Source organism: Schistocerca cancellata, chromosome 6 (assembly GCF_023864275.1).
Source record: "Schistocerca cancellata isolate TAMUIC-IGC-003103 chromosome 6, iqSchCanc2.1, whole genome shotgun sequence".
NCBI lineage: Eukaryota > Metazoa > Arthropoda > Insecta > Orthoptera > Acrididae > Schistocerca > Schistocerca cancellata.
In genome coordinates this window covers 188,731,649-188,756,592 of record NC_064631.1, presented here as the reverse complement: position 1 = coordinate 188,756,592, position 24,944 = coordinate 188,731,649, and the positions used below count along the sequence as shown (strand labels likewise).

Sequence of the window (24,944 nt, the reverse complement as noted above, 5' to 3'; positions counted from 1 at the left end):
TTGTTGCAGCTAATATGTATTATGCTAAGGAATGCAGTTACTAAATAAATTAGTTGAACACAATAGTTTGCTGTTTCTTGTGGGTCCTCAATTGCTTCTAATTTATTACAACATCGTCCAGTCACATTAATGTGATCGCCGCCTATGTGCAACGTCAACATATACTATGTGATCAAAAGTATCCGGACACCCCCTAAAACATACGTTTTTCATATTAGGTGCATTGTGCTGCCACCTACTACCAGGTACTCCATATCAGCGACGTCGGTAGTCATTAGACATCGTGAGAGAGCAATTGTGTCATACGTCTGTACGCGAGATTTCCATACTACTAAACATCCCTAGGTCCACTGTTACCGATGTGATAGCGAAGTGGAAATGTGAAGGGAGACGTACAGCACAAAAGCGTACAGGCCGACCTCGTCTGTTAACTGACAGAGACTGCCGACAGTTGAAGAGGGTTGTAATGTGTAATAGGCAGACATCTAACCAGACAATCACACAATTCCAAATTGCATCAGGATCCACTGCAAGTACTATTACATTTTAGCAAGAGGTGAGAAAACTTGGATGTCATGGTCGAGCGGCTGCTCATAAGCTACACATCACGCCAGTAAATACCAAACGACGCCTCACTTGGTGTAAGGAGCGTAAACATGTGAAGATTGTACAGTGCAAAAACGTTGTGTGGAGTGACGAATCACGGTACACAATGTGGCGATCCGATGGCGGGGTGTGGGTATGGCGAATGCCCGGTGAACGTCATCTGCCAGCGTGCGTAGCGCCAACAGTAAAATTCGGAGACGGTGGTGTTTCGTTGTGGTCGTGTTTTTCATGGAGAGGCTTGCACCCCTTGTTGTTTTGCGTAGCACTATCACAGCACAGGCCTACATTGATGTTTTAAGCACCTTCTTGCTTCCCACTGTTGAAGAGCAATTCGGGGATGGCGACTGCATCTTTCAACACGATCGAGCACCTGTTCATAATGCACGGCCTGTGGCGGAGTGGTTACACGACAATAACATCGCTGTAATGGACAGCCTGCACCGAGTACTGACCTGAATCCTACAGAACACCTTTGGGATGTTTTGGAACGCCGACTTCGTGCCAGGTCTCACCGACCGACATCGATACATCTTCTCAGTGCAGCACTCCGTGAAGAATGGGCTGCCATTCCACAGGAAACCTTCCAGCACCTTATTGAACGTATGCATGCGAGAGTGGCAGCTGTCATCAAGGCTAAGGGTGGGCCAACACCATACTGAATTCCAGCATTACCGATGGAGGGCGCCACGAAGTCATTTTCAGCCAGGTGTCCGGATACTTTTGATCACGTAGTGGACAATAGCCACTCACAAACGCAGACTGAGGATATATGAAACACGTTGGGGGGGAGGGATGCGGAAAACAGTACAGTCGTTGCATGCGGAAGCGGAACGATTTATCACACGCCCAAAATGGCATCATTATTTGCTATCGGGACAAGGGTGGAAGCGTTTCCGAAACGGCTACATTTGTAACTGTTCACGTGTCGTCATGTTTAAAGTATACCGTACACGGAAAAATGGCGCTATCCAAGACTGGCACCTAGGCAACTGTGGTGCACCACGGTCCATATATGACAGGGACGAACGGCGGGTGCAGAGATGTGTACGGGCGACTTTGCTACGTATGGGCCCCCGCAGCAGGGACCTGGTTCGAGTATCCATGCTGACTGCTGTTCATCGGAGACGAAGGCTGGAGTTTGCGCACCAGTGCAACATCTGGACGTCCACAGATTGGCGACATGTGGCCCCTTTAGATGAATCATGTTTTATGCACCATCGTACAAATGGTCGCTGGCGTGTACGTCCCTGGAAGAATCGTCGCAAGGGTCTCGATTGGAACAGGGAGCGTTCTGGTTTGGGGACTGTTTTCGTGGCATTCCCTGCGTGATCTCGTCATTCTGGAACGCAAAGTGGATCAACGCGTGTGTGCACATATCCTTTGGTACCATGTCCACCTCTACACGCAATTTTTTCTCTTTCCTCGGCACGATGGCATCTACCAGCATGACAATGCAACGTGTCACACATCTCGCAGTGTACGCGCATGGTTCGAATAGCACCAGACTGAGTTTACCATACTCCGTTGCCCACCAGACTGCCCATATTAAAACCCAGTCGAGAATATGTGGGACCACATCGGTCGGGCTGTTCGCGCCTTGGATCCTTAACCGACGAACGGATGCAGCTAACCACGCCAGAGGAATCGGCACGGCTCTACATCCCTGCTGATGTCATCCAGAGCCTTATTGATTCTCTTACTGCACGTCCGCACTGCAAAACGTGGTTGTTCTAACTATCGACAAGTGATCACACTAATGTGTATGACACAGGTACAGGCCGCTAGAGAAACACGCAAAGTGTCACACTGAAGTGAGATTTTCTTAGGCGCCATACTTTTTTCATCTTCTCACTGTGCATTTTCTTAATTTCTTCCGACCAAGTTGTCCCTGCATTGAATTAATTGACCTCTTGGCTCATTTTCCACTCGAGTACTCTATGGCTGAAAGTTTGTGTGTCTTGTAAATCTGAGCGTGGTATGTCAGGATCTTTCTTTTCTTACTTCGTTGTTCCACTTCATGTTGTTACTGCTATCTGCGTACACCAAGATCTGTTTGATTAGTTGGGTGTCCAGCATTCTCTTGAGATGCTCGTAAAATTTCAGTTGACTCTTCTGCATGACATGTACTACGTTAGATATCTGTTCGGAAAATTGGAAATTTGTGGTAAGGCTCTATGGGACCAAACTGTTGAGGTCATCGGTCCTTAGACATACACACTACTTAATCCAACTTAAACTGACTTACGCTAGGGACAACACACCCATGCCCGAGGGAGCACTCGAACCTCCGATGCAAGGAGCCGCGGGGAACCGTGACAAAGTGCCCAAGACTGCGCGGTTATTCCGCGCGGCTACCTGTTCCATCACTTGTCTACTGCGCAGTCTGCAGTCTTGTTCTGCCTTCTTGGGCTCTGGGACTTTTCTGATGTTTCTTGGTAGTTTCTAGTGCATCTTTTCGATACATGACCAGCACTTCTGATGTGTATAATGTTTCTCGTTTCATGACAGTCTTTTAATGCATCACTTCTACAATATGTGATAGGGATAATTTGTTGTAGATGTTTTCAGTCTTCCAGAGTTCTCTAGTCATCTATTTTTTTATTCGTGGGCTTCTTTCTCTATTCCATTTGCGTGTATCATCTTTCGAATATACTTGGCTTCGTGAACTACCTCGATATCACCATATTTCGTCGTAATCTTTTTGGTCTGACGTGTATCCTTTTCTCTCGAAACAGCTTTCTGTTTCAGGACCTCTACTTGCTTCACTGACATTTCTGTGTTATCTTTGAGTATTGCGAGATGATCACCGAATGCCAGACAAACAAAACCAGTCCTTTTCTAGCCTGATTGGTTTATGAACTCTCTCTACCTTCAATTGTTTTTTGCACCCGACAACTTTGCCTAATAGTGAGTTGAATAATAGTGGTGAAGTACTATCGCACTGCTCACTCCTGTTCTAAACTCGATGGACTCTGATAACTCTCTCGTAAATTTAATTTTGGATCTGTTGTTTGTTTCGCGTCTGTCTGATTGTGATAACTGTGTCCTCGTCGAGGCCCCTGTCTTCCAGTTCTGGTACCGATGATGGTCCGTATATTACGTAATATGTCTTTTCGAAATCTACGAAAGTGCAAACGATCCCTCATCGCTTGGTATCTTAGTGATTGTCTTTAAGTCATCTATTCAACCCAGGATCTTCCCGGTCTGAAGCTGCTAGGCATTCTTGTATCTTGTTTTCCAAGTGGAACTTCTTCCTATCTGGCAGGCACTGTAAGAGAATATTATATGTGACGGGCAGTAAATATATATACACTCCTGGAAATGGAAAAAAGAACACATTGACACCGGTGTGTCAGACCCACCATACTTGCTCCGGACACTGCGAGAGGGCTGTACAAGCAATGGTCACACGCACGGCACAGCGAACACACCAGGAACTGCGGTGGTGGCCGTCGAATGGCGCTAGCTGCGCAGCATTTGTGCACCGCCGCCGTCAGTGTCAGCCAGTTTGCCGTGGCATACGGAGCTCCATCGCAGTCTTTAACAGTGGTAGCATGCCGCGACAGCGTGGACGTGAACCGTATGTGCAGTTGACGGACTTTGAGCGAGGGCGTATAGTGGGCATGCGGGAGGCCGGGTGGACGTACCGCCGAATTGCTCAACACGTGGGGCGTGAGGTCTCCACAGTACATCGATGTTGTCGCCAGTGGTCGGCGGAAGGTGCACGTGCCCCTCGACCTGGGACCGGACCGCAGCGACGCACGGATGCAAGCCAAGACCGTAGGATCCTACGCAGTGCCGTAGGGGACCGCACCGCCACTTCCCAGCAAATTAGGGACACTGTTGCTCCTGGGGTATCGGCGAGGACCATTCGCAACCCTCTCCATGAAGCTGGGCTACGGTCCCGCACACCGTTAGGCCGTCTTCCGCTCACGCCCCAACATCGTGCAGCCCGCCTCCAGTGGTGTCGCGACAGGCGTGAATGGAGGGACGAATGGAGACGTGTCGTCTTCAGCGATGAGAGTCGCTTCTGCCTTGGTGCCAATGATGGTCGTATGCGTGTTTGGCGCCGTGCAGGTGAGCGCCACAATCAGGACTGCATACGACCGAGGCACACAGGGCCAACACCCGGCATCATGGTGTGGGGAGCGATCTCCTACACTGGCCGTACACCACTGGTGATCGTCGAGGGGACACTGAATAGTGCACGGTACGTCCAAACCGTCATCGAACCCATCGTTCTACCATTCCTAGACCGGCAAGGGAACTTGCTGTTCCAACAGGACAATGCACGTCCGCATGTATCCCGTGCCACCCAACGTGCTCTAGAAGGTGTAAGTCAACTACCCTGGCCAGCAAGATCTCCGGATCTGTCCCCCATTGAGCATGTTTGGGACTGGATGAAGCGTCGTCTCACGCGGTCTGCACGTCCAGCACGAACGCTGGTCCAACTGAGGCGCCAGGTGGAAATGGCATGGCAAGCCGTTCCACAGGACTACATCCAGCATCTCTACGATCGTCTATATGGGAGAATAGCAGCCTGCATTGCTGCGAAAGGTGGATATACACTGTACTAGCGCCGACATTGTGCATGCTCTGTTGCCTGTGTCTATGTGCCTGTGGTTCTGTCAGTGTGATCATGTGATGTATCTGACCCCAGGAATGTGTCAATAAAGTTTCCCCTTCCTGGGACAATGAATTCACGGTGTTCTTATTTCAATTTCCAGGGGTGTATATAGACTAATATATATATATATATATATATATATATATATATATATATATATATATATATATAGATTGTTAATATCGGTCCTATCCCCTTTCTTATTTAGAGGTTTCATAACAGCATACTAAAGTCTTCTGGTGTTACTTCAATGTTTTGTATGACATTTGTTATTTATCTCCTGGTATTCAATACAGCTTCCTTCATCCATCTCCTCTTGTTGTTCTAACGTTTTTCAGTTTTATGGTTTCTCTCTTGACCTCCAATTCGTCTGGTGCTTTCGGCTGATCATTTAGCTTGATCTCTTGGCTCCTTGGAAATCTCTCAGGCGGTTGAGCACAATTCAATATCTTAGTGAAGTATTTCGCCAGTATCTCGCTGTTCTATTTGTTGTATAGCGCCTGAAACACAGATTTCGTGATTGGTATCCTATGATAGCTCAGTAGGCAGTGGAGTTGAAGAGGAATGGACATCTTTAAAAAGGGCAAAAGTTGGCACAAAAGTTGGGAAGCAAAACATAGTTGCTTACAAGGATAATATAAAGAAGGATAGGAGAGAAAATTGAGGATGCGCTAGATGACGATCAGTTTGGCTTTAGGAAAGATAAAGGCACGAGAGAGGCAATTCTGACGTTGCGGTTGATAATGGAAGCAAGACTAAAGAAAAATCAAAGCACGTTCATAGGATTTGTCGGCCTAGAAAAAGGGTTCAACAATGTAAAATGGTGCAAGATGTTGGAAATTCTGAGAAAAGTAGGGGTAAACTGTAGGGAGAGATGGGTCATGTACAATATGTACAACAACCAAGAGGGAATAATAAGAGTGGACGTCCAAGAACGAAGTGCTCGTATTAAAAAGGGTGTAAAACAAGGATGTAGCCTTTCGCCCCTACTGTTCAGTCTGTACACCGAGGAAGCAATGATGGAAATAAAAGAAAGGTTCAGGAGTGGAATTAAAATTGAAGGTGAAAGGATATCAATGATACGATTTGCTGATGACATTGCTATCGTGAGTGAAACTGAAGAAGAGTTACATGATCTGCTGAACGGAATGAACAGTCTAATGAGTGCACAGTATGGATTGAGAGTAAATCGAAGAAAGACGAAGATAATGGGAAGTAGCAGAAACGAGAACAGCGAGAAACTTAACATCAGTATTGGTGGTCACGAAGTAGATTAAGTTAAGGAATTCTGCTACCTAGGCAGTAAAACAACCAGTGACGGGCGGAGCAAGGAGGACATCAAAATCAGATTAGCAATGGGAAAAAGGACATTCCTGGCCAGGAGAAGTCTACTAATATTAAATATCGGCCTTAATTTGAGGAAGAAATTTCTGAGAGCGTACGTCTGGAGTACAGCATTGTATGGTTTTGAAACATGGACTGTGGGAAAACCGGAACAGAAGAGAATCGAAGCATTTGAGATGTGGCGCTACAGACGAATGTTGAAAATTAGGTGGACTGATAAGGTAAGGAGTCAAGAGGTTCTGCGCAGGATCGGAGAGGAAAGGAATACGTGGAAAACACTCATAAAGAGAAGGGACAGAATGATAGGACATCTGTTAAGACATAAGGGAATGACTTCCATGGTACTAGAGGGAGCTGTAGAGGGCAAAAACTGAAGAGGAAGACAGAGATTGGAATACATCCAGAAAATAATTGAGAACGTGGGTTGCAAAAGCTACTCTGAGATGAAGAGGTTGGCACAGGAGAGGAATTCATGGCGGACCGCATCAAACCATTCAGAAGACTGATGACAAAAAAATTCTATGATTCTGATTTTAAGCATTTTGCAGAAGTGTCTCATGCTATAGTTTCCGAAACCCTCTTCTATTCCTTTCAACTAATTCTTTTCATATTCTGTTTCGACTCACCTGAAATCTCTTGTCGTTTGCTTTCTGGCCTCTACGTGATTTTCCACCTTAATCTCTGTCTTTTCACTGTTCCATTTTTATGCTATTTCCTGTTCTGAATTGCTTTATCCCATGTGTAATTCCACCATGGATGTCTTTTTTTGAGTAGATGCATTTTATCTTTCGCCTTATCTTCTTTTTCGAACTTTTTCATTGTCGTGACTGTCTTTTCGTACCATTCATCTTTGATGTGTGATTTTATTTTGTCATATCGAACTTTGATAAGTTCAGTATGTTGTAAGTAGCTTATGTTGTAAGTTAAAAAAAAATGTGTGTGAAATCTTATGCGACTTAACTGCTAAGTTCATCAGTCCCTAAGCTTACACACTACTTAACCTAAATTACTAGTCCAGTCTGTGGCAATTCTTGTTTATGAATCTGGCACCTGAATGTTCCCCTATCTTCCTCTGAATTTCTTTTCTCGGCCTAATCGTGAGTTTAAATCACCTAATAAAGTTTTAGTATCTCCTTTAGGAATTTTCTCATGGGTTTCTCTGGTTCATCCCATCACTTAGCGACTCCTTCTTTGTCTCTCTTATTATCTTCGACAACTGGTGCATGTGCGTTGATTATAGTGTAAGACTTATAAGCACATTTGATCCTCGTCGTATTAGTCAGTGTTCATTGATTTCACTTCTGTCAGTGATCGGAGTATCCTCTTGTTGACTCCAAAAGCCATTCCCAGAAATAGAACTGCTTTGTCTGTTTTCCTGTCTGTTTTGATCTTGAACACACTATAGCTCTCGAAGTCTAGAGTGTTGTCGTCTGTCACGCGGGTTTCTTGAACTGACAATATCAGGATCTTTTTTTCGCCAAGCATCTATTATAAGTCTAATTTTTTAATATGTTTTCGTTTTTACCAACTAGGATCGCGTAACAACTCCAGTTCCTCTTTTTCCTTGTTGTTTTTGTTGTCCAGTACTCCATCATCTTCTTCCCATGTTGTCTTTTACTTTCTTTTGTCTATGTTATTCCCCATTTCTTATTCTTCTACACTGAAAGCCTTCTAAATTTAATGTTTTATTCTTGAAAAGATTCTGTCTGTTATTTCCGATTTTTTAATGTTCTCTCTTTCTAGACCTTTCCTTATTTCTGTAATCCATGCTATTGTCGATTTATTCTTCCAGGAATACAGTAATATTTGTTTTGTGAGCCTGTTCTCCTTCATTCGGTAGAGGTATCCAAAAAGAATAATCTTCTTTTAGCCATTATTTCCGACATTTTCTCTAAATTTTTGTAGTTCTCCTCCTTACTTTTCATTTTCAAGGCATCTGTAGCTTATATTGCACCTATTATTTTTCTAACTATCCGTCTTTCAGGTACCCCTGTTTCTTCTAACTTATTAATTATTGTTAGGCATTCACATGCATACGAGTATAAACGTTCTGGCCTTACCACTGTAGTATAGTGTTTTGGTTTGGTTATTCGAGATATGATTTCTTGCTGTAAATATTCTTATCAGACCATAAGCTCTCTCCATTTTGTTAACTCTTACATTTACTAGAAATTTTTCATGTGCATTTCTATAGTCTCTCCAAGATATTTGAATTTACTTACTCTCTCTATTTTATCTGTTGTTGTTTCTACGAATATTGGTGCATTTTTTATGTTTGTCATGAATTTTGGTTTTTCACCCGAATTTTGAGACCAGTTCTATTTGTTATTTCTTGCAGAGGGTTTACCTGAATAACTGCGTCTGTCAGGTTTTCTGAAGGTATTGCACAATCGTTTGCAAAAGCCATGCAGCTTACCCTACATCCATTCCTAGAATTATTGGTTCAATTTTGTGTTTCCTTAGTTCCAAATTACAGATCCTTACAATTTTTTTCTAGAACGCAGTTAAACAGTAACTGTTGCCTAACAATAGCTGGGATAGTTCTCCCATTAATTTAACTTCAGATATTGTGTCTGTTCGAGTTTCATGAATTATGTTTGCTAATTTTTCCTTAGCACCAAATTCTCTAATCATTATATCTATTGTCTTCTGTGGCGAATTGTGGATTTTAGATTAAAAATCTGTTCTGTACAGGATATTCTGCCAATTTGTTGTTTCTACCAATCTGTCCTGGAGAATTTTTGATAGTATTTTGTATGCCACTGGCAGAAGTGACTCTCCTCTGTTATTGTTGACGTTTAGTTTGTCTCTCTTTTTGTGTAGCGGGTAGATTAACGATGTTTTTCAGCTTCTGGAATCTTTTTAGTTTTCTAAATGTTCTCAAAAAGCAATTGTAGATCATTTATAATCTTTGGTTCTGACCATTTCAATAATTCTGCTGTAAGGCATTATTATTATTATTATTATTATCTCAGGAAACGTGAGCTCCAAAAAGATGTTTCTTAGCTAAAAGTAAGAGAATAATGAAAGACTATACTAGTATGTCTGGAAAAGCATTAATTAGATGCATACAACAAACATGTATTACAGGGTTCTGAGAATGCTTCGCAAATAAAAAGAAGCGATACGTGTATGGCATAAAATAAAGAACCCTTTATTTAGCTGCATAGACGGACCACTTCTCCAGAAAAATAATAATAAGGGTTTCAGTTGAACTGTCTGAGTTAAGTAAACTTTAAATTCCTGTCCTATCCACGTTACACACAAATTTTCTGCGATGTTTACTGGATAATGCTTGACGATCAAATTAAGTACGCTGAATGCACCGCAATGCCATTAAATTGGTAACATAATAAACTACGCTGCATAACAGCAGTGCACTAAGATAGAGGATAGCTGTTAGCTGCAATATTGTTAATGATGAAATTTAATGGCTACGTGTATTAAATTTTGCTAATATACAGAGAGCGTGAGTAAAGTACAGTAGATCAGAGAGGGTCCACAAAGGAATTGACGAAAAAAACTTTAGTTGAATTTTAAACAATCCTTTTTTGTAGATCACATTTTTACGGCAAAAATTGAAAATTACTGCCTGTGACATCGTTTAGGCAGGACAGTTACATCGTCGAAGAAATAACTGGCACATCTTCCCGCAAATTTCTGGCATGTTGCCTGAAAAATCCTTGCTTCCAGCTGTTTGCAGGTGTTGTCTGGTGGCGGGTAGGTGCAGCCTTTCACAAAACTAAAATGTTCGGTGCTGGACAGACTTTCACACTCTCGCTGCTGATTGGCTGTCGTTTTACGACGGTGTCTCCACAACGGCGCACTACCAACCCGTGGTTATGTGGAAAAGTTTTCTTGTTTCATCGTCCCCTACTATGATCTGATCGTACTATCAACTTGTTTCTCTCTACTCTGAATACTATGGTTTGGTCCCGTCCCATACGCGAATAGAGTGTGGGAAGCTTATTCTCTCTTGATCCTCACAAACCTTTTCCTTCTAGTGCCTCTCAATAGAATTTTTCGGTATTTTCGGTTATCTCTCTTGCGGAGCAAATAAGCCATGGATCGAACCCGTTGATCTGTCTTGCAGACAGTCCTCGCTGTCTGTTGGTCTGACCCGAGGTGGTACATAATACTAAACATTTTAGCCACATTACTTTGTAGTTAGCTTAGCAGGGGCGCTGATGACCACGCTGTGGAACGCCCTATGCATACTCTCACATCGACCACGACCACTACTGCCCCTACCAGAAGTGGAACCGACACAGTTGAACTATAGCTTGGCACCGTAAAATGGTTGTGTAAGAAATCTGTTTTGTTAAAAAACTACAGTTTATCAATATCGTAATGGTCTGTCACTCATTTCACCTGTCACACAGCGTATGTCATCACTTCGGTCATATCAGTTTGCATACCTCGAAGAAAACGATCTAATGACAACCAGAATTGAATCAGAAAATATTGTTCTCGTGAGATGCAACTGTCTGTCGGCATTTGATGCCGATCCTCAGAAGAAGCTACACTACTGGCCATTAAAACTGCTACACCACGAAGATGTCGTGATTCAGACGCGAAATTTAACCGACGGGAAGAAGATGCTGTGATAAGCAAATGATTAGCTTTTCAGAGCATTCACACAAGATTGGCGCCGGTGGCGACACCTACAACGTGCTGACATGAGGAAAGTTTCCAACCGATTTCTCATACACAAACAGCAGTTGACCGGCGTTACCTGGTGAAACGTTGTTGTGATGCCTCGTGTAAGGAGGAGAAAAAATGCGTACCATCACGTTTCCGACTTCGATACAGGTCGGATTGTAGACTATCACGATTGCGGTTTATCGTATCGCGAGATTGCTGCTCGCGTTGGTCGACATCCAATGACTGTTAGCAGAATATGGAATCGGTGGGTTTGGTGGGTTCCCAACGGCCTCGTATCACTAGCAGTCGAGATGACAGGCATCTTATCCGCATGGCTGTAACGGATCGTGCAACCACGTCTCGATCCCTGAGTCAACAGATGGGGACGTTTGCAAGACAACAACCATCTGCACGAACAGTTCGACGACGTTTGCAGCAGCACGCCCTATCAGCTCGGAGACCGTGGCTCCGGTTACCATTGACGCTGCATTACAGACAGGAGCGCCTGTGATGGTGTACTCGACGACGAACCTGGGTGCACGAATGGCAAAACGTCATTTTTTCGGATGAATCCAGGTTCTGTTTACAGCATCATGATGGTCGCATCCGTGGTTGGCGACATCACGGTGAACGCAAATTGGAAGCGGGTATTCATCATCGCCATACTGGCGTATCACCTGTCGTGATGGTATGGAGTGCCATTGGTGCCATCTCGGTCACCTCTTGTTCGCATTGACGGCACTTTGAACAGTGGACGTTACATTTCAGATGTGTTACGACCCGTGGCTCTACCCTTCATTAGATCCTTGCGAAAACCTACATCTCTGCAGGGTAATGCACGACCGCATATTGATGGTCCTGTACGGGCCTTTCTGGATACAGAAAATGTTCGACTGCTGCCCTAGCCAGCACATAATCAAGATCTCTCACCAATTGAAAACATGTGGTCAATGGTGGTCAAGCAACTGGCTCGTCACAATGCGCCAGTCACTACTCTTTATGAACTGTGGTATCGTGTTGAAGCTGCATGGGCAGCTGTACCTGTACACGCCATCCAAGCTCTGTTTGGTTCAATGCCCAGGCATATCAAGGCCGTTATTACGGCCAGAGGTGGTTGTTCTGGGTACTGATTTCTCAGAATCTATGCACGCAAATTGCGTGAAAATGTAATCACATGTCAGTTCTAGTATAATATATTTGTCCAAGGAATACCCGTTTATCATCTGCATTTCTTCTTGGTGTAGCAATTTTAATGGCCAGTAGTGTATGTCAAATTGAGTGCTTATGCAGTATTGTCTCAGTTGCGCGACTAGATTCGTGATTTCCTGTTACAAAGGTCCGAGTTCATATGTACATATTTGTCACTAAGGGTGTAAGAGAGAAAAAGTTCAGAAAAGGTTTGAAATTATGTTTAAAGTTTGTTGAAAGATGCTAAGGGCTGTAATAATCGCGTACTGGATGTGTGTGCTCTGGGTAATTTGCTCTCCGTCTCAAGAAAACCTAGTTTATCACGCATCGCAGTATTTATGACGTCATCTTTCATGACCTATGTGCCATACAAGATATAATTTCGCAGGTACACGCAGTTGTGTTTGTGGGTATTGGTCGAAGATGTGTTGCGAATAGATTTAGTAGCAATGACGTAATGAATTAACAAGTCACACCTGATGCTGCAGTTTAACTGGATCAACAGCGTAAATGTTGCAAGCGGCTAGCTTTCTTCCTTTCATCGTTTTTTAGGTGGGTGTCAGTGAGAAAAAGTTTGTCAAAAGTTTGTAATTATGTGCAACCTTTGTTACAAGTCACTAAAAGTGCTCTATTTCTCAAGTACTGGGTAAATATAATCAGGGTATCTGCGAGCGGTGCGTTGTTTTATTTTTGCACCGCCACCCCCGTACGTTTGGGAAGTAGGTCGCTCTAACCTCCACGACGCTTCTTTCAGGATAGCAAGTAATATGTGTACCAAGTTTCGTTGAAATCGGTCCTGTAGTTTAGGAGCAGACGTTGAGCATACATACATACATAGCTCCATTTTTATAAGAGACACTGACGTGACAAAAGTCATGGCAATACGATATACAGATGGAGAGATGGCGGTAGTGTCGTGTACACAAGGTATAAAAGGGCAATGCGTTAGCGGACCTGTCATTTGTACTCAACTGATCCATGTGGAGAGGTTCCCGACTTGATCACGGCCGCACGACGGGAATTAACAGACTTTGAACGCGGAATGGTAGTTGGAGCTAGATGCATGGAACGTTCCATTTCGGAAATAGTTAGGGAATTCAATATGCCGTGGATACCAAATTTCAGGCATCACCTCTCATCATGGACAACGCAGTGGCCGACGGTTAACTACCGAGAGCAACCGCGTTTGTGTAGAGTTGTCGGTGCTAAAATACAAGCAATACTGAGAGAAATAACAGCAGAAATCAATGTGGAACTTACGACGAACGTATTTGTTCGGACACTGCGGTGAAACTTGGAGTCAATGGGCTACAGCAGCAGACGACCAACGCGAGTGCCTTTGCTAACAGCGAGATATCGCCTCTAGCAGCACTCCTGGGCTCATGATCACATCGGTAGATACCGATACTGGAAAACCGTGGCCTGGTCGGATGGGTGCCGATTTCAGTTGGTAAGAGCTGATATTAGGGTTCGAATGTGGCGCAGACTCCATGAAGCCGTGGACCCAAGTTGTCAATAAGCCACTGTGCAAGCTGGTGATGGCTCCATAATGGCGTGGGATGTCTTTACATGGTACGATCGGGATCTTCTAGCCCAAGTGAACCGATCATTGACTAGAAATGGCTATTTTCGGTTACTTGGAGACCATTTGCAGCCATTCATGGGCTTCATGTTCCGGACGACAGTGGGCCATGTCAATGGGCTACAATTGTTCGTGATTGTTTCGAAGAACATTCTGGTCAGGATTTGGCCACCCAGGTCGCCCGACGTGAAACCCATCGAACATTTATGGGACCTAATCGAAATGTCATGTCGTGGACGAATTACTGCACCGGCAACACTTTCCCAATTGTGGACGGCTGTCTACACATCTACGTGATTACTCTGCGATTCACAATAAAGAGCACGGCAGCAAGGCTCAATATTTCTGCAGGGGAGTTCTAGTTACTTGTTGAGTCCATGCCACGTTGAGTTGCTGTACTGCACCGGGAAAAAGAAGGTCTGATACGATATTAGGAGATATCCTATGACTTCTGTCACCTCAGGGAGTAGGGAAGAGATATAGGGATATCGTAAAACACACAGATGTCCTTTGCGTGAAAGTTATGACTGGAGATGAATGAGATGAGGCCTGCACGAGAGAGAGACGTGTCTTTTGTGTTTCAGTGGAGACGCACGAGCCGCCTAGCGACTGCAGGCGTCACCCACGAGCCTCGATCCAGGAGCCGCCGCTGCCACCGCCTCCGACGGAGGATCCTCCACGCAGGTGAACTGAGGCAGATCACGTGACGACCTACGAGAGTCGTTCAATGAATAATGCCCCACATTTTTTTTTCCTCAGAACATATTTATGGTTAAGAGTCAATATACACTCCTGGAAATGGAAAAAAGAACACATTGACACCGGTGTGTCAGACCCACCTTACTTGCTCCGGACACTGCGAGAGGGCTGTACAAGCAATGATCACACGCATGGCACAGCGCACACACCAGGAACCGCGGTGTTGGCCGTCGAATGGCGCTAGCTGCGCAGCATTTGTGCACCGCCGCCGTCAGTGTCAGCCAGTTTGCCGTGGCATACGGAGCTCCATCACAGTCTTTAACACTGGTAGCATGCCGCGACAGCGTGGACGTGAACCGTATGTGCAGTCGACGGACTTTGAGCGAGGGCGTATAGTGGGCATGCGGGAGGCCGGGTGGACGTACCGCCGAATTGCTCAACACGTGGGGCGTGAGGTCTCCACAGTACATCGATGTTGTCGCCAGTGGTCGGCGGAAGGTGCACGTGCCCGTCGACCTGGGACCGGACCGCAGCGACGCACGGATGCACGCCAAGACCGTAGGATCCTACACAGTGCCGTAGGGGACCGCACCGCCACTTCCCAGCAAATTAGGGACACTGTTGCTCCTGGGGTATCGGCGAGGACCATTCGCAACCCTCTCCATGAAGCTGGGCTACGGTCCCGCACACCGTTAGGCCGTCTTCCGCTCACGCCCCAACATCGTGCAGCCCGCCTCCAGTGGTGTCGCGACAGGCGTGAATGGAGGGACGAATGGAGACGTGTCGTCTTCAGCGATGAGAGTCGCTTCTGCCTTGGTGCCAATGATGGTCGTATGCGTGTTTGGCGCCGTGCAGGTGAGCGCCACAATCAGGACTGCATACGACCGAGGCACACAGGGCCAACACCCGGCATCATGGTGTGGGGAGCGATCTCCTACACTGGCCGTACACCACTGGTGATCGTCGAGGGGACACTGAATAGTGCACGGTACATCCAAACCGTCATCGAACCCATCGTTCTACCATTCCTAGACCGGCAAGGGAACTTGCTGTTCCAACAGGACAATGCACGTCCGCATGTATCCCGTGCCACCCAACGTGCTCTAGAAGGTGTAAGTCAACTACACTGGCCAGCAAGATCTCCGGATCTGTCCCCCATTGAGCATGTTTGGGACTGGATGAAGCGTCGTCTCACGCGGTCTGCACGTCCAGCACGAGCGCTGGTCCAGCTGAGGCGCCAGGTGGAAATGGCATGGCAAGCCGTACTACAGGACTACATCCAGCATCTCTACGATCGTCTCCATGGGAGAATAGCAGCCTGCATTGCTGCGAAAGGTGGATATACACTGTACTAGTGCCGACATTGTGCATGCTCTGTTGCCTGTGTCTATGTGCCTGTGGTTCTGTCAGTGTGATCATGTGATGTATCTGACCCCAGGAATGTGTCAATAAAGTTTCCCCTTCCTGGGACAATGAATTCACGGTGTTCTTATTTCAATTTCCAGGAGTGTACATCAACAGATTTTCTACGTAATCTCCATCACGTTCTATGACCGTACGCCGACGTTGTAGAAGAGCGTATATTCCCTGCTGGTAAAAGCTCTTGTCTTGCAGGCGTAGCCATGTTTTCAGTACATGACTGACACTCTCGTCATTTTAAAAGTGTGTTCCCCGTAGAGAATCTTCAGGCGGCTGAAGAATATGGAAGTCCGAGGGTGCCAGGTCTGGACTATAGGGTGGATGAGGCAATGATTTGGCGATATGTTCCCGGGTTCTCAGACATGTGTGTGGGGGTGCATTATCGTGTCGGAGCAAGATATCTGCTGGGTTCTTGTCCGATTGAACACGTCGGAAACGGCCCTCTTGGCATCACATCGAAGGGAATGACGCCATCACAATCCCAGAATACCATCACATGACTTTTCCGGCAGAGGGGTTGTCTTGAATTTCTTCGTTTGTCGGGAATGTGGATGATGCTATTCCATGGACTGCCTTTTTGTTTCCGACTCAAAGTGGTGCACCCAGCTTTCGTCCCCCATAACGATCCGTGACAGAAATGCCTCTCCTTCGGTCTTAAAACGCTCCAACAATTCAAATGATATGGCCTTTCTCCGACTCTTCTGGTCCGCTGTGAGCATTCGTGGAACACATCGTGAGCAAGAGTCTCGACCATTGCAGACGCACTTCCAATGCTGACCGACAACTGTAGAGCCACGTGTCGAGTTGGGATGGCATTCGCACGATTGAGCATGTCTGGAGCAGTGGCTGTCTCAGGACGTCCCGAGCGTGGTTGATTATGGAGCTCTGTTTCTGCATCTCCTGAGGCTATAAATTCCTTTACCCATCGCCCAACTGTACTCCTATCAACTGCAGCATCGCCATACACTGCACTCAAACGTTTATGGATGTTCACCACGGTTTTTTTCTGCACACAAGAATTCATTAACAGCACGCTACATGTAACGTGAGTCGTATGTAGACGCCATTTTGACACTGTACTATGGCTTTGTCATCTCCCAGAACGGTTCGAAACTTCACCAGCGCACAGAACAGACATCAAAAGTGAAGCCCCAACAAGGACGTTTGCCTATGTGTAATATTTTTTTTTTTTTTTTTAAATGTTGGGCATTACTTACTGAACGACCCTAGTAGAATGTGTTAACTGGACAAAAGGGACTCATGTTATTTCCATGCTGACGACAGTTTCAGGAACGATGGAGAAGGGTTTCCGTATCAGTTTGCTTTATTGAACAGTGATAAGCCAATGGCTTGCCGCAGTGGTACCACCAGTTCCCGTCAGATAACCGAAGTTAAGAGCTGTCGGGCTGGGCTAGCACTTGGATGGGTGATCATCCGGTAGGCCGAGCGCTCTTAGTAAGCGGGGTGCACTCAGCCCTTGTAAGGCAAACTTAGGAGCTACTTGATCGAGAAGCAGCGGCTCCGATCTCGTAAACTGACATGCAACCGGGAGAGCGGTTTGTTGATCACATAACACTTCGTATCCGCATCCAGTGACGCCTCTGGGCTGAGGATGACACGGCGGCCGGTCGTAACCGTTGGGCCTTCATGGCCTTGTCGGGCATAGTTTTAGTTTTGGCCTGATAACAAATGAGTCAAAAGTTGCAAGCGAAAATTTCAAATTTTTCGTTGGTTCACGATTTGTAGGCTACAACACCTACATTCTATCCACGAGAATATCCAGTTCAGAACAGATGTTGAGAAAGATGGCTATCTTTTGTTCCTAGATGCCTTAGTCTGTCGGAAAGAGGATGTATCACTAGGGCATTATGTTTGGCGCAAGCCTACACAAACGGACCTATATTCGCAAGCGTCTAGCTGAAACCGCCCTTTACAGACTATGGGCAACTTTCGTAATTGATGCACCGGGCACATATTGTCTCTGACAGAGACAACTTTGCAGAGGGTCTGGAATATCTACAATCTATGTTTGAAAAAATGGATATTCTTTTCATCAAATTAGGATAGCTTTAAAGAGGCGTAAACGGGAGCAAGGGCGATCCCCCCATACAAGGGCGGTATTTCTTCTAAATCAGGCAGAGATCTAAAGAAACACTACGTCCAAGTGATCTTCCAGTCGCCTTTAGGAACCCGGCGCCCTTCTCGGTTCGGCAAAGGACGATCTGGGTTTGCGAAAGGCTGAAGCCACTGTTTACCATGCGGCAAAGCCTGCACTGGTGAGACTTCACGAACAGTTCGTGAAATGTGCGTGGTACATCATAGCCACACTTGCCGGACAGTAAGGCATAGCCGAACATTGTATCTCCACAGAACGTTCTACGGATTATTCTGCTTTGAAAATATTGGCCAAAACAAGGTCCTTCTGGGGACTGGGTTGTTAACGAATCTGTTGGAAATAGGTTTGGCAGAAGATCAATGGCGAATCTCAACTTTTAAGGCTGGGAACCCGGTGATGTTTCTGATGTCTTGAGAAAGACAGCAATTTACGCCTAATGACACGTCCAGCAACAATTAATTTCATTATTTTGACAACTGAATTTTGACTCCGCATACCCACATTTCGACAGAGGGCGTGCGTGCCATATCACAGTTACGAATGCGCCTGCACCACAGACGGCGCAGTATTCGACAGATGGTGCTGGACTGGACAGAGGGCGGTCATTCAACGAAAACCTATTAGCACTTGCCACCGCACAAATTTTCAGTAAAGTGACAGCGACGTACACCGACAATCTCCAGTGTAAAACTCACCTCAAGACGGCTAAATGTTTCTCAGCCGAAATATCGTAGTAAATTGTCCACGTCATTCGGTTGCAAGTCCGAAACCTCAAGGAACATTACGCTGGGAAAACTCCAAGAATCGCATCCTGTCCCTTCTTCTTGTTACTGTTTTCCACTTGTTCTTCTCGTCGCTGACTCTGCAGAGAAATTCCTAATTTCTTAACTGTCCATGCAATTTTCAACATTATTGTTCAGTATCACAGGCTCAATCGCTTAGATTCTCTTCTTTTCAGGTTTCCCCAAAGCCCACGATCCACTTCCATGCAGTGCTGTCCTCAAAAGGTTGATTGTCAGTCTTTCTTTATCAGATTAAGGCACATGTTTGATATTAACTGATTTCTTTTGACCAGGTGTGCCATCCTTGCCTGTACTAGTCTGCTTTTCATGTCTGTGCTTCGTCCATCGCGTGTTTTTCCGTTACCAAGGTAACACAATTGCTTTACTTCCTCCATTTCGTGGCTAACAACTTCGATACTAAGTTTATCGCTTATCTCATTTCTGCTGCTACTCTTTCGTCAGTCTTCAGCTTCCTCTCAACGCATAATGTGTGCTGATTATACCATTCCATTGTCAACGACCCTGCTGACCCGAGTACACCGGCCTCCGTCAGATCATCGCAGTTAAACACCGTCGGGCCAGGACTTGGGTGGGTGACCGTCCAGGCACACCGCGTGCTGTTGACAATTTTCGCTTTGCCTTTACGGCAGAGGGGGCAGGGGGGATGGGGCATAAAGTACCTGATCACCAATACTTGCGCTAAATATCCTGGATTAGATTCCAATTCTTTCCACAGTGTCTTCTGAAATGAAGGCAAGCCACGCTGCTAATGTAATGAAGAATGTATACGTCAGTGCTACAGCTTCCAGCGGAATTCATGGGAATAGTGAGAAAATCAGAATTGAAAGAGCAGTCAGACAAGAGGATTCCATATCGTAAAATAGTTTCTCTGTGGTGGTATTGGGAGATTCCAGGTCCTTATCAAGGAAAACGGTGAAGGTATAACTTTAATGGAACGTATAAGAACCACAATCTCGTTGTCTTTCTCGGTGACATGAATCTCTCTGGTCTTCAGAGGAGTGTGTGTGTCGAAAGGTGTTTTGAACTGTAAGTCGTGTGAATGATACAACATTTTTGAGGGTTTTGAGGCCTCTTATTGGCAAATTGTCTGTTGGCTTTTATCTCGGGCTCTTCGACCGACGGTTGTTTGATGGTTTTTCTGACGTTTCGATGCCACGAGTGGGTGGCATTGTCAAAGCTTCGTCCTCCATTGTTGGTAACGGACTGTCGATCACGGGGCCGGAGGTTATGTGTAACTTAACCTGTCGCTTTTCCTGATCATTCTCCCCTTGCCACCTGCAGTGGTCGTTCGCTACATCATGGGAATCCAGGATGTTTGAGGTTTTCCTCTTTCTTGTCAAAGCTATTGTCATGCTTGTGGATTTCTGCGGCTTCCGTCCACAGCAAGAACTTCCGTCTCGGCGAATTTTTCTTTATGTGCTTGGTCTCACAAAGCGCGTGCTTCGCCACTGCCTATTTCTCCTCAATTTGGCGTAGATCCCTCAGAGTGGTTGGTGGGTCAAATTGGTCCATAAACAGCCCTTTCCAATTTGTCCCAGGCACGTTCGATAGGGTTCATGTCTGGAGAACATGCTGGCCACTCTATTCGAGCGATGTCGTTACCTGAAGGAAGTCATTCACAAGATTTGTCGTCCATGAAGACGAATGCCTCGCCTATATGCTGCCGATAAGGTGGCGCTGTCGGTCCGTGGATAGCATTCACGTATCGTACAGCCGCTACAGCGCCTTCCATGACCACCACCAGCGTACGCCGGCCCCACATAATACCACCTCAAAACAACAGGGAACCTCCATCTTGCTGCACTCGCTGGAAAGTGTGTCTAAGGCGTTCAGCCTGACCAGGTTCCTGCAAACACGTCTCCGACGATTGTTTACTTGAATGCATATCCGACACTCATCGGTGAAGAGAACGTGATGCCAATCCTGAGCGGCCCATTTGGGATGTTGTTGGGCCCATCTGTACCGCGCTGCATGGTGCCGTGGTTTCAAAGGTGGACCTCGCCATGGACGTCGGGAGTGAAGTTGCGCATCATGCAGCCTATTGCGCACAGTTTGAGTCGTAACACGACGTCGTGTGGCTGCAGAAGGTATTATTCAACATGGTGGCGTTGCTGTCAGGGTTCCTCCGAGCCATAATCCTTAGGTAGCCGTCATCCACTGCACTGGGTGGCCTGAGCGAGGCATGTCATCGACAGTTCCTGTCTCTCTGTATCTCCTCCATGTCCGAACATCTTCGCTTTGCTTAACTCCGAGACGCCTGGACACTTCCCTAGTTGAGAGCCCTTCCTGGCACAAAGTAACAATGCGGACGCGATAGAACCGTGGTATTGAACGTCTAGGCACGATTGAGCGACAGACAACACGAGCCGTTTACCTCCTTCTTGGTGGAATGACTAGAACTGATCGGCTGTCGGACCCTCTCCGTCTAATAGCCACTGCTCATGCATGGTTGTTTGCGTCTTTGGGCGGGTTTAGTGACATATCTGAACAGTCAAAGGGACTGTGTCTGTGATACAGTATCCACAGTCTACGTCTGTCTTCAGGAGTTCTGGGAACCGGGCTGATGCAAAACTTTTTTTGATGTGTGTATTAAGAGGCTGTGAATTTCACGAATATTAGCTTTGGCTCCATCACTGTCAAGGTCCCGCACGCTTTACTAAAGTGGACTTCTGCATCTACATACATATTCCGTAAGCCACCGTATGGTGCGTGTGGCGGAGTGTACCTTCTACCACTAATAGTCATTACCTTTCCTATTCCATTCGCGAAGGGACCGAGAGAAAATCGACTATCTACACTCCTGGAAATTGAAATAAGAACACCGTGAATTCATTGTCCCAGGAAGGGGAAACTTTATTGACACATTCCTGGGGTCAGATACATCACATGATCACACTGACAGAACCACAGGCACATAGACACAGGCAACAGAGCATGCACAATGTCGGCACTAGTACAGTGTATATCCACCTTTCGCAGCAATGCAGGCTGTTATTCTCCCATGGAGACGATCGTAGAGATGCTGGATGTAGTCCTGTGGAACGGCTTGCCATGCCATTTCCACCTGGCGCCTCAGTTGGACCAGCGTTCGTGCTGGACGTGCAGACCGCGTGAGACGACGCTTCATCCAGTCCCAAACATGCTCAATGGGGGACAGATCCGGAGATCTTGCTGGCCAAGGTAGTTGACTTACACCTTCTAGAGCACGTTGGGTGGCACGGGATACATGCGGCCGTGCATTGTCCTGTTGGAACAGCAAGTTCCCTTGCCGGTCTAGGAATGGTAGAACGATGGGTTCGATGACGGTTTGGATGTACCGTGCGCTATTCAGTGTCCCCTCGACGATCACCAGTGGTGTACGGCCAGTGTAGGAGATCGCTCCCCACACCATGATGCCGGGTGTTGGCCCTGTGTGCCTTGGTCGTATGCAGTCCTGATTGTGGCGCTCACCTGCACGGCGCCAAACACGCATACGACCATCATTGGCACCAAGGCAGAAGCGACTCTCATCGCTGAAGACGACACGTCTCCATTCGTCCCTCCATTCACGCCTGTCGCGACACCACTGGAGGTGGGCTGCACGATGTTGGGGCGTGAGCGGAAGACGGCCTAACGGTGAGCGGGACCGTAGCCCAGCTTCATGGAGACGGTTGCGAATGGTCCTCGCCGATACCCCAGGAGCAACAGTGTCCCTAATTTGCTGGGAAGTGGCGGTGCGGTCCCCTACGGCACTGCGTAGGATCCTACGGTCTTGGCGTGCATCCGTGCGTCGCTGCGGTCCGGTCCCAGGTCGACGTGCAAGTGCACCTTCCGCCGACCACTGGCGACAACATCGATGTACTGTGGAGACCTCACGCCCCACGTGTTGAGCAATTCGGCGGTACGTCCACCCGGCCTCCCGCATGCCCACTATACGCCCTCGCTCAAAGTCCGTCAACTGCACATACGGTTCACGTCCACGCTGTCGCGGCATGCTACCAGTGTTAAAGACTGCGATGGAGCTCCGTATGCCACGGCAAACTGGCTGACACTGACGGCGGCGGTGCACAAATGCTGCGCAGCTAGCGCCATTCGACGGCCAACACCGCGGTTCCTGGTGTGTCCGCTGTGCCGTGCGTGTGATCATGCTTGTACAGCCCTCTCGCAGTGTCCGGAGCAAGTATGGTGGGTCTGACACACCGGTGTCAATGTGTTCTTTTTTCCATTTCCAGGAGTGTATATGCCTCCGTACGAGCTATAATTTCTCTCTTATCTTGAGATCGCGGTACTTGCGCAAAATGTACGTTCGCGGCTGTAGAACCATTCTGCAGTCAGCTGTAAATGCCTGTTCTGTAAATTTTCTGAACAGTGATTCGCGAAAAGATCGTCGTCTTCCCATTTGAGTTCCGAAACATCTCCATGTTGATCGAACATGCCGGTAACAAATGTAGTAGTACGCTTCTGAACTTTTTGATGTCTTCCTCTAATCTGGTTTGGCGGGAATTCGAAGCACTCTGGCAGAACTCAAGAATGGTTCAAAAAGCTCTAAGAACTATGGGACTTAACATCTGAGGTCATCAGTCCCCTAGACTTACAACTACTTAAACCTAACTAACCTAAGGACATCACACACATCCATGCCCGAGGCAGGATTCGAACCTCCGACCGTAGCAGCAGCGCAGTTCCAGACTGAAGCGCCTAGAACCGCTCGGCCACAAAGTGGCTGAACTCAAGAATGGGTCGCCCAAGTGTTCCTTAAGCGGTCTTCATTATAGGTGAGGACGGTTTCCTAAAGTCTCCCAATACACCGAAGTTGAACATTCACCTTCCCTTCTATCGTCCTTACCTCCTCGTTCCATTTCACAACACTTTGCAACGTTACGTATAAATATTTAATGTGCCAAGCAGGACATCACTGATACTGTATTCGAACATTATAGGATTGTTTCTTCTACCCATCTTCATTAACTTACATTTTTCTACATTTGGAGCAAGGTGACATTCACCATACTAAATAACAGTGCTAAGTTCTACAATCACTCAATGACGATACGCTCCCGTATACGACTGCGCTGTCAGCAAACAGTCGCAGACTGTTTCTCACCCTGTCCATCACAGCATTGACATGCATAAAGAACAAGTTTGGTTCTATCGTGCTTTCCTGGTGTGCTGCAAACGGTACTCTTGTCTCTGATTTACATTTGTCACTGAGGACAACGTACTGGGTTCTGTTACTTAAAAAGTCTTCGAGCCACTCTTATGTCTGAGGACGTAATTCGTATTCTCGGGCCTTTGTTGAAACGTCCCCATAGAAAAATTTATGAATTACTGTGCTGATAAACCTCTTACATTATTTGCTTTTCAAACAGCTGAGCAAAACTGAACGTACTGAAACATTCACTAAAGTGACACACAATATTTTTAGCGCAACGCAATCTGACTTTCAAAAATCCCTACAAAAGAATGGCCCTGACTAACATTAACCTATACCTTTCACAAATCACTTACCTCACCAAAAATCTTCGTTACTCGAACTACTGCAATACAGCGAGCGCCACTACTGCCAGCTAAATAAAAGATTCAAACTACTGAAGGCACTACCTACTGATAGGCATTGTTAGCAAATGAAAGATTTTGATAGAGAACAAACAATGTATTTACCTTAATAGTGTTGAAAAATCATAATATACATAGCAGTTCGTGACAGCCAGTCTTACAAATTTCAAAACTCCGCCATTTCTCTCCCCACATCCACCACTGCTGGCGGCTCACCTCCAACTGCGCAACGCTATGCGCTGTTCACATCCAGCTGCCCAACACTACAATTGCAGACAACAATGCAACCTAGCCACAGACTGCACACAGCACAGCCATTGATTTTCATACAGAGCGCTACGTAACGTTGCCAATAAGAAATAAACAGCCTACTTACATAGC

General features: G+C 46.3%; 1 protein-coding gene across 1 annotated transcript in view; it reads left to right on the top strand.

Annotated features, from left to right (window-relative positions):
• LOC126088239 (sodium/hydrogen exchanger 9B2-like) overlaps positions 1-24,944 on the top strand; it is a 154,777-nt gene that overhangs the window by 20,245 nt on the left and 109,588 nt on the right. The window contains exon 2 of the mRNA XM_049906369.1: positions 14,576-14,675. Coding sequence (XP_049762326.1) covers positions 14,576-14,675 — 100 coding nt within the window. The remainder of the gene's footprint in view (positions 1-14,575; positions 14,676-24,944) is intronic.